Source organism: Alnus glutinosa, chromosome 11 (genome assembly GCF_958979055.1).
Source record: "Alnus glutinosa chromosome 11, dhAlnGlut1.1, whole genome shotgun sequence".
Taxonomy (NCBI): Eukaryota; Viridiplantae; Streptophyta; class Magnoliopsida; order Fagales; family Betulaceae; genus Alnus; species Alnus glutinosa.
In genome coordinates, this window is record NC_084896.1 from 26,204,602 (window position 1) to 26,219,223 (window position 14,622).

Below are 14,622 nucleotides of genomic sequence, written 5' to 3' on the forward strand. Positions count from 1 at the left end.
GATCCAATAATTAATTTAGGAAAAAAAAATACAATATATATATATATATATATATATATATATATATATATATAAAACATGTCTCGACCATTTCAAACTACATGACATCGTTGAACTATCAGAATTTGACACTCAAGGTAATGCCAACTAGCATCTCTTGATGATTGGTTTTCCAATATATATCACGAAGTTTTTTTTTCTTTTTTTTCTTTTTTCTTTTGGGGGGGGGGGGGGGGGGGAGAAGGACTTTTGTAAATTCTCTTAAAATATCATCAAATCCAAGAAAGTTAGAAAGTAAAGCAGTTTTTTTACGTGTTACTTTTTTTTTTTTTTTTTTAAAGGGTTAAATACCTTATTGGTACTTGAGTTTTCAACTTTTTAAAATTTAGTACCTAAGTTTTCATCTGTTTCATAAGTGATTCTTGAGTTTAGGAGTAAAAATTACTTCGGTACTTCTGTTATATTTTTTGTCCAAATATTAACGGTCTGTCACGTGTCAACTTCAAAGGTTGACTCGAGGCACTATATAAAAAAATTAAAAATTAATTTTAATTTTTTAACTTTTTTTTTAAAAAGAAAAAAGAAGTCAGCCACCCCCCTTGGCCACCTCATGCCACCCCATGGTAGAAAAAAAAAAAATGATGGGTTTTGACCCTTGGGGGTGGCTGAACCACCCTGAAGGGCCACAGGGGTGGTTCGGCCACCTCCAGACCGGCCGACCTAGGGGTGGCCGAACCACCCCCGTGGCCCATGAGGGTGGGCCAACCCTCTAAATTTTTTTTAGAGGCCACCCTCAAGGGCCAAAACCCATCAAACATTTTTTTTTCCTGCCATGGGGTGGCTGAACCACCCCAGACCGGCCAAGGGGGTGACTGCTCTTCTTTTTTTTTTTTTGCATTTTTTTAAATTGTATTATTTTGTTATTTTGATATAATTTTTTAAGATTTTTTTAATTTTTTTATATAGTGTCACGTGTCAAGCTCAGCGGTTAACATATGGCAGACCGTTAATATTTGGACGAAAAATGTAACAAAAGTACCAAAGTGGTTTTTACCCCTAAACTTAGGTACCACCTATGAAACAAATGAAAACTCAGATACTAAATTTAAAAAAGTTGAAAACTCAAGTACCAATAAGATATTTAACCATTCTTTTTATTTGTTCTTTGTTATTGCTTTAACCACTACAAGTGTCTCTTTGAAGTGTAACTGCCAGGTATTTTGAGAATATTGACAAATTTAACAGTAAATTTTAACAGATTATTGTTTATTGAGACGTTTGGAAATTTAGTATCTCTTTTTTAAAACGGTCGATACTTCAACACTCTTTTGTGAAGTTATCTAAAAAAAAATTATTTAAAATATGTAAAATTAATTAAAATAAATGTGAAAAGCAACATTAATCTCTCCGCTAACATCATTAAAAGAAATAATTTTTCTTCCATCTAATGTACAATTTGACAACAAATATATACCAGATAAATGCGTATACGTCTCTATTATTAATCACAATGTTTCATTCAACCTGAAAAGCCCAGTTGCCGGCCTGTGACCCGTCCGACCAATCAGACTGCCAACTGGTCACTGTCCTTATGGAGGGAGACTCCTACATTGTAATCGTACCAGTTCCTTCCAGTTTTGTGTAGGGCTGGACCACCTCATACTGACACGTGTCGAATGTAAATAGCTAATGGTACCACATGACGTCCGCTTCCCTATGCTTGACGTCACGCTTTTGGCTCCCGCACTCGCGAAGATTCTAGTTCGGATAGATCCGTACACAGCACCGACGTGTGTCCACCGATGATGGGAACAACACACAGTGAGGCCATACGATCTCGGTAGGTCGATGATCACAACGGCTCGAACGTGTGAGCTGCAATGCACCGCCGTATCACTTGGGTCCCGCTCAAGCACATGAAGACCGCCGACAAAACTAGATTCGCCTCAGAGATCACGAAATGACAGAGTCTACCCCATGAATTTTTCCTATTCATGATATTAACCTCCTTACCTCCCCCAACCCTCTTCTTTTTTCTTTTTTTTTTTTTCTTTTTTTTAAATATAAAATTTAAGATGATTTTGCAGCTTGAAAACAACAATTACATTCTTATTGAGCTCAACGAAAGTGATGTTAAGCTAAATTTTGATTAAAATTCACAAAAATCATAATTTATCAAACTCTGTTTCTATTTTTTATTATAATGCTTGTCAAATTTGTACTCCATATATATTTGCATAGACAATCTTCATTTCTATCTCTTTTTCATACATTTTTATATTCATTTTGTCTGTCTCTTATTTTCTCACTCTTTTTCGGTGTGTAGGATGATTTTGAGAATAAAAAAAATAATAAAGCTAGAATAAAATTTATATTTAAATAGAATAGAGTGAGATTTAGAGAGTTTATTGTGTAATGCTTTTATAAAGTTGCTATTTGAACAAAACAATGTGAATGGCTCGTTTAGGTTTGCGATTTTTTTGTATTATATTTTATTATATTCAAAATTATGATTATCGAAAAAATTTACTTTTTGAAATTTAGAGAACATGAGACAAAATTAGAAAAAAAAAATTGGATAAAACTTTGATTAGAATTTTAATTAAAAAAACAATCCAAACATGTTTTTGAAAAATAATTAAATATAATAATAAAAAAACAAGTGTTACCCAAATACGCCCGAATTTTTTAGTCAGGTTTTAGCTAAAGAATAGAGAGTTCACTAAGGGAGTTATTTAAGTTGCTTTTATGAAAGAAAAAAGTGAGTTATTTTGTGTTTAAATAATTGAACCTTATTATAAGGGAAAAATATAAAAAAGTCCCATGAACTAACAACCGATTTTAAAATAACCTCATGAATTTTTAAGTGTGCTAAAGTGGCCCATCAAACTAACAAAATGTGTAGAAATTGCTATTTTTTTTAGTATATCCTTATAATACTCAGGTTACGTGTAATATATTTCATTAAAAAATAATAAAAATTTACAATTTTAAAAATTTAAATTTAAATATCGAGAAAAGAAAATAAAAATAAAAATAAAATAAAAATCTGAAGGGGTAGCTCTAACCATCCCTAGCCAATCCAGCCGGCCCCATTTTGACCCAAAGGAGCCACCCCTTCAGATTTTGTGTGTATTGTATTTTCTAGACCAAAAACCGGTTAATGCTGTTATTAATCTTCATTTTCAAAATTAAAGCATGATTAAGAAGAAGAAGAAAAAAATTACTAAAGATACTGTGGAATTCATCAATAATATTATTTTCAGTTATTATACCTTTATGTCATTGATAATTACAAGATATTGTATTTAATGCTCTGTTTATTTTGGCGTAAAAATAAAATGTTTTCTGAAAAATAATTTTGGCTTTTTCTGGTGTTTGGTGGGGGCAAAAATAATGGTCACCATAAATCATTTTCAGTTTGACATAAAAGCTTATTTAATTTTTGGAAATAGTAAATCATTTTTCAAATTTAAACCCTTCATTCTTGCAGGCACGTTTGTAGGAATCCTCCACTGCCGAACATTAGCGTTTGTTACTAGTTCGAATCTACAGTTGAAGGTTCTCATTTATCGGATTCCGGGGCCAGCGACCGCCACCAGAATCTAGCGATGTCTGGCCACCAGAATCTAGCGATGTCTGGCCACCGTCTCTGGAATCCGGCGAGTTGAGTCCAGCCACCTGGCCAATCCTGATTCTGGCGAATCTGGCCAGTAAATGATCGTCGGTGATATTTCGCCATTGTGATTTTTCCGTACGAGCTAAACATCGAAAAATATTTTTAAAAAAATTATTTTTTCTGAAAAATGATTTTATCGAAAATATTTTACAACGAAAAACATTTTACACCGAAAACAAACAGAGCATTGAAATTACAGAAAAGAAATGGAAGCAAAACTAGGTCGAATTGAGGCATGAAAATCGTTAGTGTTTAGTAAAGTTTGAGAAGTGTTTTGGATAATTTTGTGTTTTAAAAAGAGTTTTAAAAAAGTGAAAATTGAGAATTATTTTGGAGCTAGCCTCCATGGATAATATAGTACCCGGCCGCCACCCCCGTGAAGGCTGCCTGACAGATCCGGCGGCCACCATAGTGGCTAGTACACAGATATTGAAAGTGAAATTACAAACAAATTGAATTGAGGCATGGAAATCGTTAGTTTGGTAAAGTTCGTTTATAGAAGATTCAACACTTATGCAGATGACAGAAGTTTAGGAATTAGTGTAATAGACATTTTTTTATTTATACATATATAGTTGGTTGGGTCTAAAACTCCATATATCTATATATATATAAACACATTTCTAAATTATCGATATAATAAACTGAATTAATTAAGGTTGATGCTGATAAGTTGTTTTATATATAATTAGATCATTAGACTAGAAGAGTGTTGAAATCTAAGTTCATGGCATCAAATTTTTGAGCAAATCAAAAGTCAACTATGAATTCATTGCTCGCCTGAATTGGAATAGACTCTTTATATACTGGTTAAATTCTAGATTATTTCTTGAGTTGACACACCAATAATTTCACATGTCGACTTGTTGATACCATTGCATGCAATTTGAGTACCCCACTCTATTTTTTAATTTTAGATTTACTATGAAATTTCATTTAAATGGGGAGAGTGGGGTACATGAGACACATGCATATATATTTTGAAAAGTGGTTTGAAAAGAATAGCCTTTAAATTTGTTAAGATAAAATATTTTAGGTATTTCTTTTTCTTTTTCTTTTTTAACCTTGACCCCTCAAAAAAGATTTCAATACAATCTAGCCCCTTCAAGTTACATTCTTAGTTCAATCCCTAGATGTAAAACTTTACTTAAAAAAAAAAAAAAAAAAAAGTGGTCACCCTTCCAGAGGGGTGGCCACTATAGTATTTTTTTTGTCAAAATATTCTTATAATAAGATAAGAATATATTTTTATAAAAAAGTATTTTATATTTTGACTTATTTCTTTAACGTAATTGAAAATAAAGAAAAATTCAAACTAAATACAGTAGTTGACAAAGATGGGCCGATGGCGATACTATCCCCGACTTAATGGTACGTATGCCTGTATTCTTCCCTCATTAATGCTGACAATTTCTTTTCTTTACTTTTCTAGAAATAAACCTATGGATTACTCCAGAAGTCAAGCCTTTTGTGTGTGTGTGTGTGTACATATATAAAGTTGGATTTCCACGCATTCACAAATGCATTAACGTATCTAATTAATCCAAATTTAAGGCAAAAAAAGATATCTCCATCCGCTCTATATAAACGATCGACTCCTTTCACTCAAAGGCCATTAATTCTACTGCAATAACGAGCTATAATTCAGAGAGAAAGAGAGAGATATATAGAGATCAGGGGCTACATTAATTTGTATGGATACCGTTTGTATTCTGATATACGTGATTCTCTTTCTCACCACTCTTTTCTCATATCCATCCATGAAGAAACAGAAGAAAAAACCTGAAAGAAAAGCTGAGCTTCCTCCAGGCTCAGTAGGGTGGCCTTATATAGGAGAAACTCTCCTACTCTACTCTCAAGACCCAAACGTCTTCTTTGCTTCAAAGCAAAAGAGGTGCTTCAAATAAATCTGTTTAATGTTATTTATTAATTTCTTCGAGCTTTAATTCCTTTGCAAAGATGGTGATCTTCTTCTTCTTCCCTGTTTTTGTTGTTGTTGTTGTTGTTGTTGTTGTTTAGATATGGAGAAATATTCAAAACCCACATACTTGGCTGCCCGTGTGTCGTGCTGGCTAGCCCTGAAGCTGCCCGATTTGTGCTAGTGACTCATGCTCATTTGTTCAAGCCTACGTACCCCAAAAGCAAAGAGAGGATGATTGGCCCTTCTGCCCTCTTCTTCCACCAAGGAGACTATCACAGTCGACTTAGGAAGCTTGTTCAAGGCTCTTTATCGCCGGAGACAATCCGGAAACTGGTTCCCGATATCGAAGTCATAGCCATTTCTGCCTTGGAGTCATGGGCCGGCGGCCAAGCCCTCATCAATACCTTTTGCGAGATGAAAAAGGTTCGTCCATGCTTAAGTTGATAGGAAATTATAAACTTAATCGCTTAATTAATACTTTAACATAACATTCTCTTTCACGCGTAGTCTCAAACTCATTTTCAATAAGCGAGCAAGTTCAAAGTTAATAGCTTAAACTAATGAAAAATGATAAACTTAATCATTTAATAAATACTTTAACCAAAACACACACACACACCAAAAAAAAAAAAAAAAAAAAAAAACCCATGTTTCTAATGTGAACTTCAGGGTTTTTTTGGCTTATCTATGTAGTTTAACCTTCAGGTTTTTTACTTTTATTGTCTTGTTCTTAACTTTTTATACATGGTACCATGTTTCGGATGACGTTTTTTCTAATATATGCATCTCCTTGATCCTCCACAGCTCTCTTTTGAGGTCGGCATTCTTTCTATCTTTGGTCAGTTGGAAGCTAAATATAAAGAAAAGTTAAAGGAGAATTACTGCATGGTAGATAAGGGTTACAATTCTTTTCCAACAAACCTACCTGGCACTGCATATTCTAAAGCACTCTTGGTAAGCAACATTCTAACCTCTTTATATAATATAATCTGACTTCTCTTTTCCCCCCCTTCTTCCTCTTTAATTCCCTACTGAATGAATTCTTGAAGGCAAGGAAAAGGCTAAGCCAGATTGTGAGCGAGATAATATGTGGAAGGGAGGAGAAGAAGCCACTGAAGAAGGATCTCTTGTGGTATTTGATGAACTCCAGAGATGAAAGGGGGCAAACAGCTTTAACTAAGGATCAAATCGCCGACAACATCATCGGAGTATTGTTTGCAGCTCAAGACACAACAGCTAGTGCCCTGACATGGATTCTCAAATACCTCCATGATGACCAGAAACTTTTTGAAGCTGTAAAGGTAGAAATTCTAAGTTCGAACTATGTATCTTTCATTCATCTCTGTCGCATGAAGAAAAATGTTTAAGTATTGATTAAATAATTAAATTTACATCTTTCTATCGACTTAAACTTTTAAGATAACTTAATTACTTGTTACTGCAGGCAGAGCAAAATGCGATATATGAAGCGAATGACGGAGGGAAGAGGCCCTTGACATGGGCTCAGACTAGGAACATGCCACTTACATATAGGGTATGTGCTACTTTCACTCCTCTGGGGAAACAATTTCAAGAAAATTCGACTTCCTAACATGTTCATATATTTTAACTTCCAGGTTATATTAGAGAGCTTGAGGATGGCGAACATCATATCTTTCACCTTCAGGGAAGCAGTGGTTGATGTAGAGTACAAGGGTAAGGATCGAAAGCAGAGAGGATCCTTACAATTGAGTGTCCGATTTTTATTGAAATTCAGGCACCTTATATTAAGGATTGCATACCCTATATGTTTTAGACAGTCTAAATATAGGAAAAACTTTAGTTGTCACCTAAGATCTTTTATTATTTTTGTAATCATACTTTAAATTTTAAAAAGTGTCAATTTAGTGTATTGATATTTTATTTTTATTTTTTCTATTTCAACCCCGTTAAAATTTTTCATTAAATCATAACGGAGGGGTATCAAAATTCCTAAAATACTCTTTCTTTTTTTAAGAAAAAAAAAAAATAAGGATTTAGGCGTTGGTCAGAAGTCAACAGAATTTGCTAAAATACCCATGCTTGAATTTTTGAAAAATTTTATAATATTTTTTTAAAAAATGAGTATTTTGAAAATTTTGATAGGATTTAACAGATAATCCTAACGGATGGATGAAATTGAAAAAAAAAAAATTGAAAGATACATTCACTAAATTAATACTTTTTAAAATTTAAGAATATAATTATAAAAGTGATGAAGAATAAGGGTGGTTAGTAAAATTTTTTCATAAATATAAAATTAACTATCTGAAAAATTCTTTTTGTAGACGGCTTAAATTTCAGTAAAATTCAGATAAGAATCCGAATTGAAAGCAATCAGATTTTCTATCTTTTTTACCTGGAATTTTCTTTTCTTTTCTTTTCTTATAAGTTTATGTTAATATTGTTTGGCTACAGGATCTCTCATTCCAAAGGGTTGGAAAGTACTGCCACTGTTCAGGAACATTCATCATAATCCAGAATATTTCCCAGATCCTCAGAAGTTTGATGCATCTAGATTTGAGGTATATATGTGGTGTTGCAAACAAAAGAGTTGGCATTTAGTCAAATACAACAAAGATTTGTTTAGGGTTAATTTGTTTGCGATTTTTTTTATATTATATTTTATTTTATTTAAAATTGTGAAAATTAAAAAAAAAAATCGTTTTTTGAAATTATGTTCGAATGATTTAAAAAATTTAAAACAAAATTAAAAAAAAAAAAAAAAAAAAAAAAGTTAGATAAAACTTTAATAGAAGTTAAATTCAAAAAAACAACTCGATCATATTTTTAAAATATAATAAAAGAAACAAGTGTCACCCAATAATGCCATTAGACTCTCTCAGGAGTCTTCAGTGGGTGTCAGAGATTAGTCAACAGAAGAGATCAGGATTTTTATTTTATTTTATTTATTTCATTAATTATTTTTGGTTGTGTGGGTGGATGTAGGTAGCTCCAAAACCCAATACTTTCATGCCATTTGGCAACGGAGGGCACGCTTGTCCCGGCAACGAGCTTGCTAAGCTAGAGATGCTCATTTTTATCCACCATCTAGTAACCAAGTTCAGGTACAGTAAAATTAAACTTATTAAGTATTAATTAAATTATTATATTTATTATATTTTATGAGTTTAAAAATCAACATTTCAAAACCCATGAGTCTTGAATTCGAATCTTAACGCATGTCTTTTGATATCTACATAAGCTGACAAGGCTTTTTATTTTTTCTTTCTTTCTTTCTTCCGTAGGTGGGAGGTGGTGGGATCTCAAAGTGGGATTCAGTATTGCCCTTTCCCAGTCCCAAAGCACGGACTCCCAGCCAAATTTTGGAAAGAGCTCGAGAGTCCGAAACAAGACATTGTGTCTCTAATCCAAATTAAATCGAATAGAAATTATCAACAATTTTGTTGAGACAGGAAATACGAGAGATCTCTTATGAAACCTATTTGCATGAGCAAATTTGAGGCAGTCTATTCTCCTCTTCGGGCAGATGACCTCACATAAGAACTCTCTCACATTTGTTGTTCAAATTGCTGAAAATTTGAATCCATTTAAACCTCTAATTTTACAATGGAGGTTTCTATCTATTTTGTCATTCATGCGATATCTTATTTCCATTATGACTCTAATGTGATTTTTAGTGGAGCTATGAAATGGTAATTTGGATGTGACTATGTATGGTAAAAGGGAGACTTTCAATGGGAAACTTTTTCCCACTAATCTAAGATCTCTATTGTTAATTTCTCTAATATTGTACTCTTAGACTTCGGCTTTGATGTGAATGATAGGCAAAAAAAAAAAAAAAAAAAAAAATTCTTCGGTTTTTTGAGCAAAAAGAAGTAACTCCTACACGCATCCTATTTCACCCTATTATCCATCCAAACAGACCTCTTATTCTCTCCACTTCTTAACTCTCTTCTTGGTCTTAAATTATTTAGAAAAATATAAATTTGAATTATTTAATTAGTATTTTAATACACTCTTTCATGTGTAGGTTTAACGTTCAGGTACTCTTCATATGTAAGACCAACACTTAAAAATATTTAATTAAAATAAGAAATAAATTAACAGATGCAGAATTCAAATTCATGATGTCTATTCTCATACAATATTAAATAATTTAATTAATACTTCAACACATATATGTTGCTTGAAAAAAAAAAAAAAAAACAGGACCAAAGAGAAACCTTGATGGTAAATTAATAATTCGTAAACGGAAATCATTCCCAAACATTGAACTCATAATCACTTATTCCTTCAAAAAAAAAAAACTCACAATCACTTATCACCAAAGAATGATTCCTAGCAATACACTATATTCAATAGTGGGAATTTTTGTGCGACTGATCATCAACCGAATCATTGCCAAGTGGCTTTGTTTGAATGGGTTAAGGGTACTGATGTATGACGTGTCAACTCGAGTGCTTCCTACCGAACGTTCGGCAAACGACAAACAATGCAAACAGTGTGCACCACTCAAGCAGTGCCTCTTTGCGTAGCAAGTAGGGGTATGCAACCGCAACCGCAACCGGTCTACCGATTACGGTTTTTACCAACCGCCGGTTACCCGATTTCCTAAAATTTTATAACCGGTAATCGCAACTGGGTACTCGGCTATCCGGTTGCGGTTATTTTTGATTTTTTTTTTTTTTCAGTTAATGGTTGTTGACAATTATTAGCGGTTACTGATTATTTCCGGCTAATAATTGTCTTGCTTGTACATCCCTAATTGCAAGCATCATGATCTGCTCGAGACCCACTCGACAGGTGCTCAAGGACAATCCAATCTATTAGAGACAAAACACTCCGGCACAATAACAAGCTGGAATCACAGCAATTATCTGACAATATTTCATTTCCTAAACTAGACTTCTACATGACATGTATTACTATTATACAACTTTCTCTTTTGGTTATTTATTTTCCTTGTAAGTTTTCGAAACCTTTTGTAGTTGTTGTGTCTGTTTTGCTTCCTCTTCTTCCCTATCCTCTACGTCAGGTACATAATCGCTTCACGTGGAGGCCGGTCAACCGGTCAATTTGATCAGCTGCGGAAAAATAGGGGTGCCCTTGGCTGGAGGGCACTCAACCCCACGAAGGCATTAAGGCAAAGTGACTGAGCGAGGGACCCATAAACAAGCTGCGCGTGGTGTTTTTGCCGGTGGATTAGCCAACCTTCTGTGGTTCTGTTTTCAATGGCAACGTGTGGTAACAAATAATCCAAAGTACACTAACCCAACCCTGTCTGGATGATTCCAACCAAAATATCCCCGACTGTTTGAATCCTCGTCGGGAGCAAAAAGTAAAGAACCAATAATTTGCGTATGCGTGTTAATTTGGCTCGTACTGAGGTATAAAAATAAGATTATATAGGTCGGTTTTAATTTAATTTATTTAATTAAATAAATTAAACCTTTTGATTCAAATTCACTAATTATATAGACCAGTCTTAATATCACGTATCGAATTCAGATCATGTCGAGGGGTACGTGTATAAGATTATAAAGGTTAATCCTAATTTGATTCATTTAATTAAACGGGTTAGACCTCTCAATCCCTATAACTCACTAATTTCGTATTGAATTTATGTCTAATTCACGACTCGTGTAAAAAAATGACAACCCTACAAAAAAAAATGAAAAATAGAAAATGTAATCCTAAAATATGGGAAATGAAAGACCTGGTAAGTTCAACAAGACTAATGAAGTTTAACATGAAACAATGTGTGAATGTTTTTGTCAGAATAATAAAATCTGACAATATTCTAGTTTAATTTCGTTTGTGCATAACACAGTTAAATTAGGCTTGGCCATCATTGTATTTTGGAGACGAATTTGATGTAACTTGTTTTCATATAAGTTTATGTTCCAATATTTTATGTTGGCTAAGTACCCGCACTCTTAACAAATATGCTTGAACCAAATTACATTCTTACAGAATACATCGATTTTTTATTTTTATTTTTCCTTCAAAATTAAGATTGATCTAAAGGTAGATTAAGCATGCTACGTCAATTGAGAATGCTGAGAAAATGCTGGGAGAATGCAAAATAACATTTCTCATTGTTTAAATATCCACCTCCATTTGCTTACGATACCTCAAATCAAGTTTAAATGAGTGTTGATAGGGACACTATAACTTTTACTACAAAGTTTTTATAAACTAAGGTGATAATTCATAATTGGGAAAATGATTAAAAAACGACTTATCAATTTAATTAGTTAGTGGCTAACTTGTCAACCACACATTCTTAATTATTTTACTAATAAATTGTCACCTCAATTTATAAGAAAATTGTAGTACTCCAAACATTCTTAAAAAATGATTTGAAAGAGGGAGCATCAAGACTGGAGGATAAGGTCATGGGTTCATTACTATAGGGGTCCATGTGTTATATTTATCAATGATGTGAAAATTACAAGTCTACAGGACATGTTACTTGTGCTGATAGTATGAGGCTTATTTGCCTATGTTATTTATTTCGGAAATTTTTATATCGCATTACTGTTATAGGCTTATAATTGGATTTAACACTAATTAATCAAATTCTTAACATTTTAAATCATCCAATATTTATTTATTTTGTTTATATGTCGTCTGCACCTTGGTATCTCAATGCTGAAAGACCTGCAAGTATATTTCTTCTCTTGTTCTTGGTCATCTAGACCGGCATGTAGAGCTTGTAAAAATTGAAATGTTCTTTATTTTTGCGTCTTTCAGAGTATAAAACATCAAAGGAAATGGAAATCAGATCCAAATTACACAAAAAATCATGGTATCGATGACAGGTGCAAAGATTTACCGAAAGCTGAGCATTTGAAACGCATCGTCAAATATACTTTTGTTATTTTAACTATCCACTTTTTAAAGGCATCAAATATCAAACTCTCTAAATATTCACTATTTTAAATAAATACTATTTTTTATTGGTTTTAGAACAACCACTTTTAACTGTCACGATCAAAACCAAAATTTATTAGAAATGCAACGCCCATCTAGCGCTTGTAAATAAATGACAATGAAAGCTACCAATTAATGAATATCATCTATAAATGACAATTGATTCTCCAACGTCATTTTGTGAATGAAATCAACACCATACAGCACAAAAAGCAAAAATCAATCGACGATGCATTAGCATTTAAAAGGGTCAGACCAACCAATAGATATGTCCTCAACAATGAAGTACTTGAACAGGATGATGATGGTTAATCTCAGAGCAAGATGGAGATTTTCTCTACCAAAATTATTGGGAATCTTTAAAACCACCATGTCTTCGTAACTGAAAGCTCCAAGCCTCCAACATAATACATAACCCCAGAATGCTATTTACATTCTTCAAAACCCCTTTTCCCAACGGGCTGCCACTCAAAACATCAAGTTTGAAAATAGAGATGCAGATTCTCAACGCAAGGTCAGAAATATTATGGCAATCAGGGTTGGCCTATGTATCACCAAGGGAGAAACACAGAAGCATTGAAGGATGAACAAACAAACACAAACGAATGGACAGCAAGAGAAGGAATTACTGGTGCAAGTAATCAGTGAATCGAGAGAATGATTTAGTTTGCTGGTACAAGTAAACAGCACCTAAAGATAATTTTTTAGGTGCATTTTCCATGGCCCCAAAACACAAACTAACACATTTCCTGGTTTCAAAATTCAGAAACATTAAAAATAGAGTACCTTTTTAGTTGATTTATCCGCAAACATCCATGGATCACAAACAGATTTTCTGGTCTCTTAGAGTAACCATTCAACTTATGACAACTAAAACAGAAATGTATTATCTCAAAACTATCTCAATTATCAAAGGAATAACGCAGATAACAAAATCCTAATCATACTTCAACTATTTTACACTTCTTATTATACATCTAAGCCTAAGGTATAGCAAGAAAGAAGCTCAATGTCAATGGTGCAAGTTATAAAAAACACTTGCAACAGAGAAAAAAACCCAACCACAACATCATTCCAATGAAACAAATGTATCCAAGAAACCCATAACCAAAACCCAGTAAATCATTTGCAACCCCTTCAACCACAAAGCATACAAATTTATCTCAACCAGTCTAGATCTAGAAAGCACAAAAAACTAAACTAAATAAAGGGCATTTTTACCTAGAACATACGTCAATCACATAGCTTAAACGTATATAACTGATTTACCAAAAACCCATTTTGAATAAACAAATTATAGTTAAAAAAGCAAAAAGAAAAACCAATTTCTAACAAAATTATATGTAGAACCCTTTTCTTGTTTTGAGGTTTTTCGTTTATTTTATTTGAGTGCTTTGGAATTGCACACGGTTACACAGAATATGTGGAAACAGAGATGAGAAAAAACAATAGATATTGGGTGGTGCTGTAAAAAACAATGGGTATTTCGTTTTCCTGTGTTTGTTTGTGCTTTCTAAGTTTTTATTGCTGATCAAACCTGTGAGATGATTTATGAGGATTAACAGTAAAATAAAATAAAATAAACACAATCTGCACTGTTTTTGTAATGAAAGTACAAAACTTGACAGAACACTTGAACTGAAGCACACAATCACATTATCAAGGTAGAGTTACAGGTACACTTTTGCATTTTCCATGGCCCCAAAACACACAAACTAACATATTTCCTGGTTTCCTCACTTTATCAAGGTAGAGTTTGTTACAGACATGATTTTGATGAAACTCAGCTGAATTTTGTGATTTCCTCACTTTGACGAGCTCATTACAAATGCTCTAAGGACGTAGATTTGGCCAACAAGCACATTCAAAGTCTAGCTTCAAGGATCGATGTTCGGCTTCTTTCCCCTTTCGCGTTTCAGAGGGTAACGAGAACTTTGAGGAAGAAAAGTTGAACGTTGTCATGGCTAATTGCTGGGAAGCTTAAGGCAAGGAAAAGTCAACTGAAAAAAAATCAAAGTGGAGATGGATCGGGCACTCCTGTGTGTGAATGATATTAGATTTCATATTTGGAAGATTCTCTGGCAAGACTACCTGTAAGACTACC

At 33.3% G+C, this 14,622-nt stretch overlaps 1 protein-coding gene across 1 annotated transcript; it reads left to right on the forward strand.

Annotated features, from left to right (window-relative positions):
- Positions 1-5,306: 5,306 nt before the first annotated feature.
- Positions 5,307-9,367, forward strand: LOC133882201 (abscisic acid 8'-hydroxylase 4). The gene is made up of 9 exons (XM_062321315.1): positions 5,307-5,573; positions 5,699-6,023; positions 6,405-6,554; positions 6,650-6,901; positions 7,045-7,134; positions 7,217-7,295; positions 8,037-8,143; positions 8,568-8,686; positions 8,867-9,367. The coding sequence occupies exons 1-9, from the start codon at positions 5,374-5,376 to the stop codon at positions 9,027-9,029; spliced, it is 1,485 nt and encodes a 494-aa protein (XP_062177299.1). The 5' UTR covers positions 5,307-5,373; the 3' UTR covers positions 9,030-9,367.
- The last annotated feature ends 5,255 nt before the right edge of the window (positions 9,368-14,622 follow it).

Excerpts from the sequence above, each read along its gene's own strand:
- LOC133882201 (XM_062321315.1), top strand. The coding sequence starts at position 5,374 with ATGGATACCGTTTGTATTCTGATATACGTGATTCTCTTTCTCACCACT. Across the intron at positions 6,024-6,404 it reads CCTTTTGCGAGATGAAAAAG|CTCTCTTTTGAGGTCGGCAT; the intron begins GTTCGTCCATGC and ends GATCCTCCACAG. Across the intron at positions 6,555-6,649 it reads CATATTCTAAAGCACTCTTG|GCAAGGAAAAGGCTAAGCCA; the intron begins GTAAGCAACATT and ends GAATTCTTGAAG.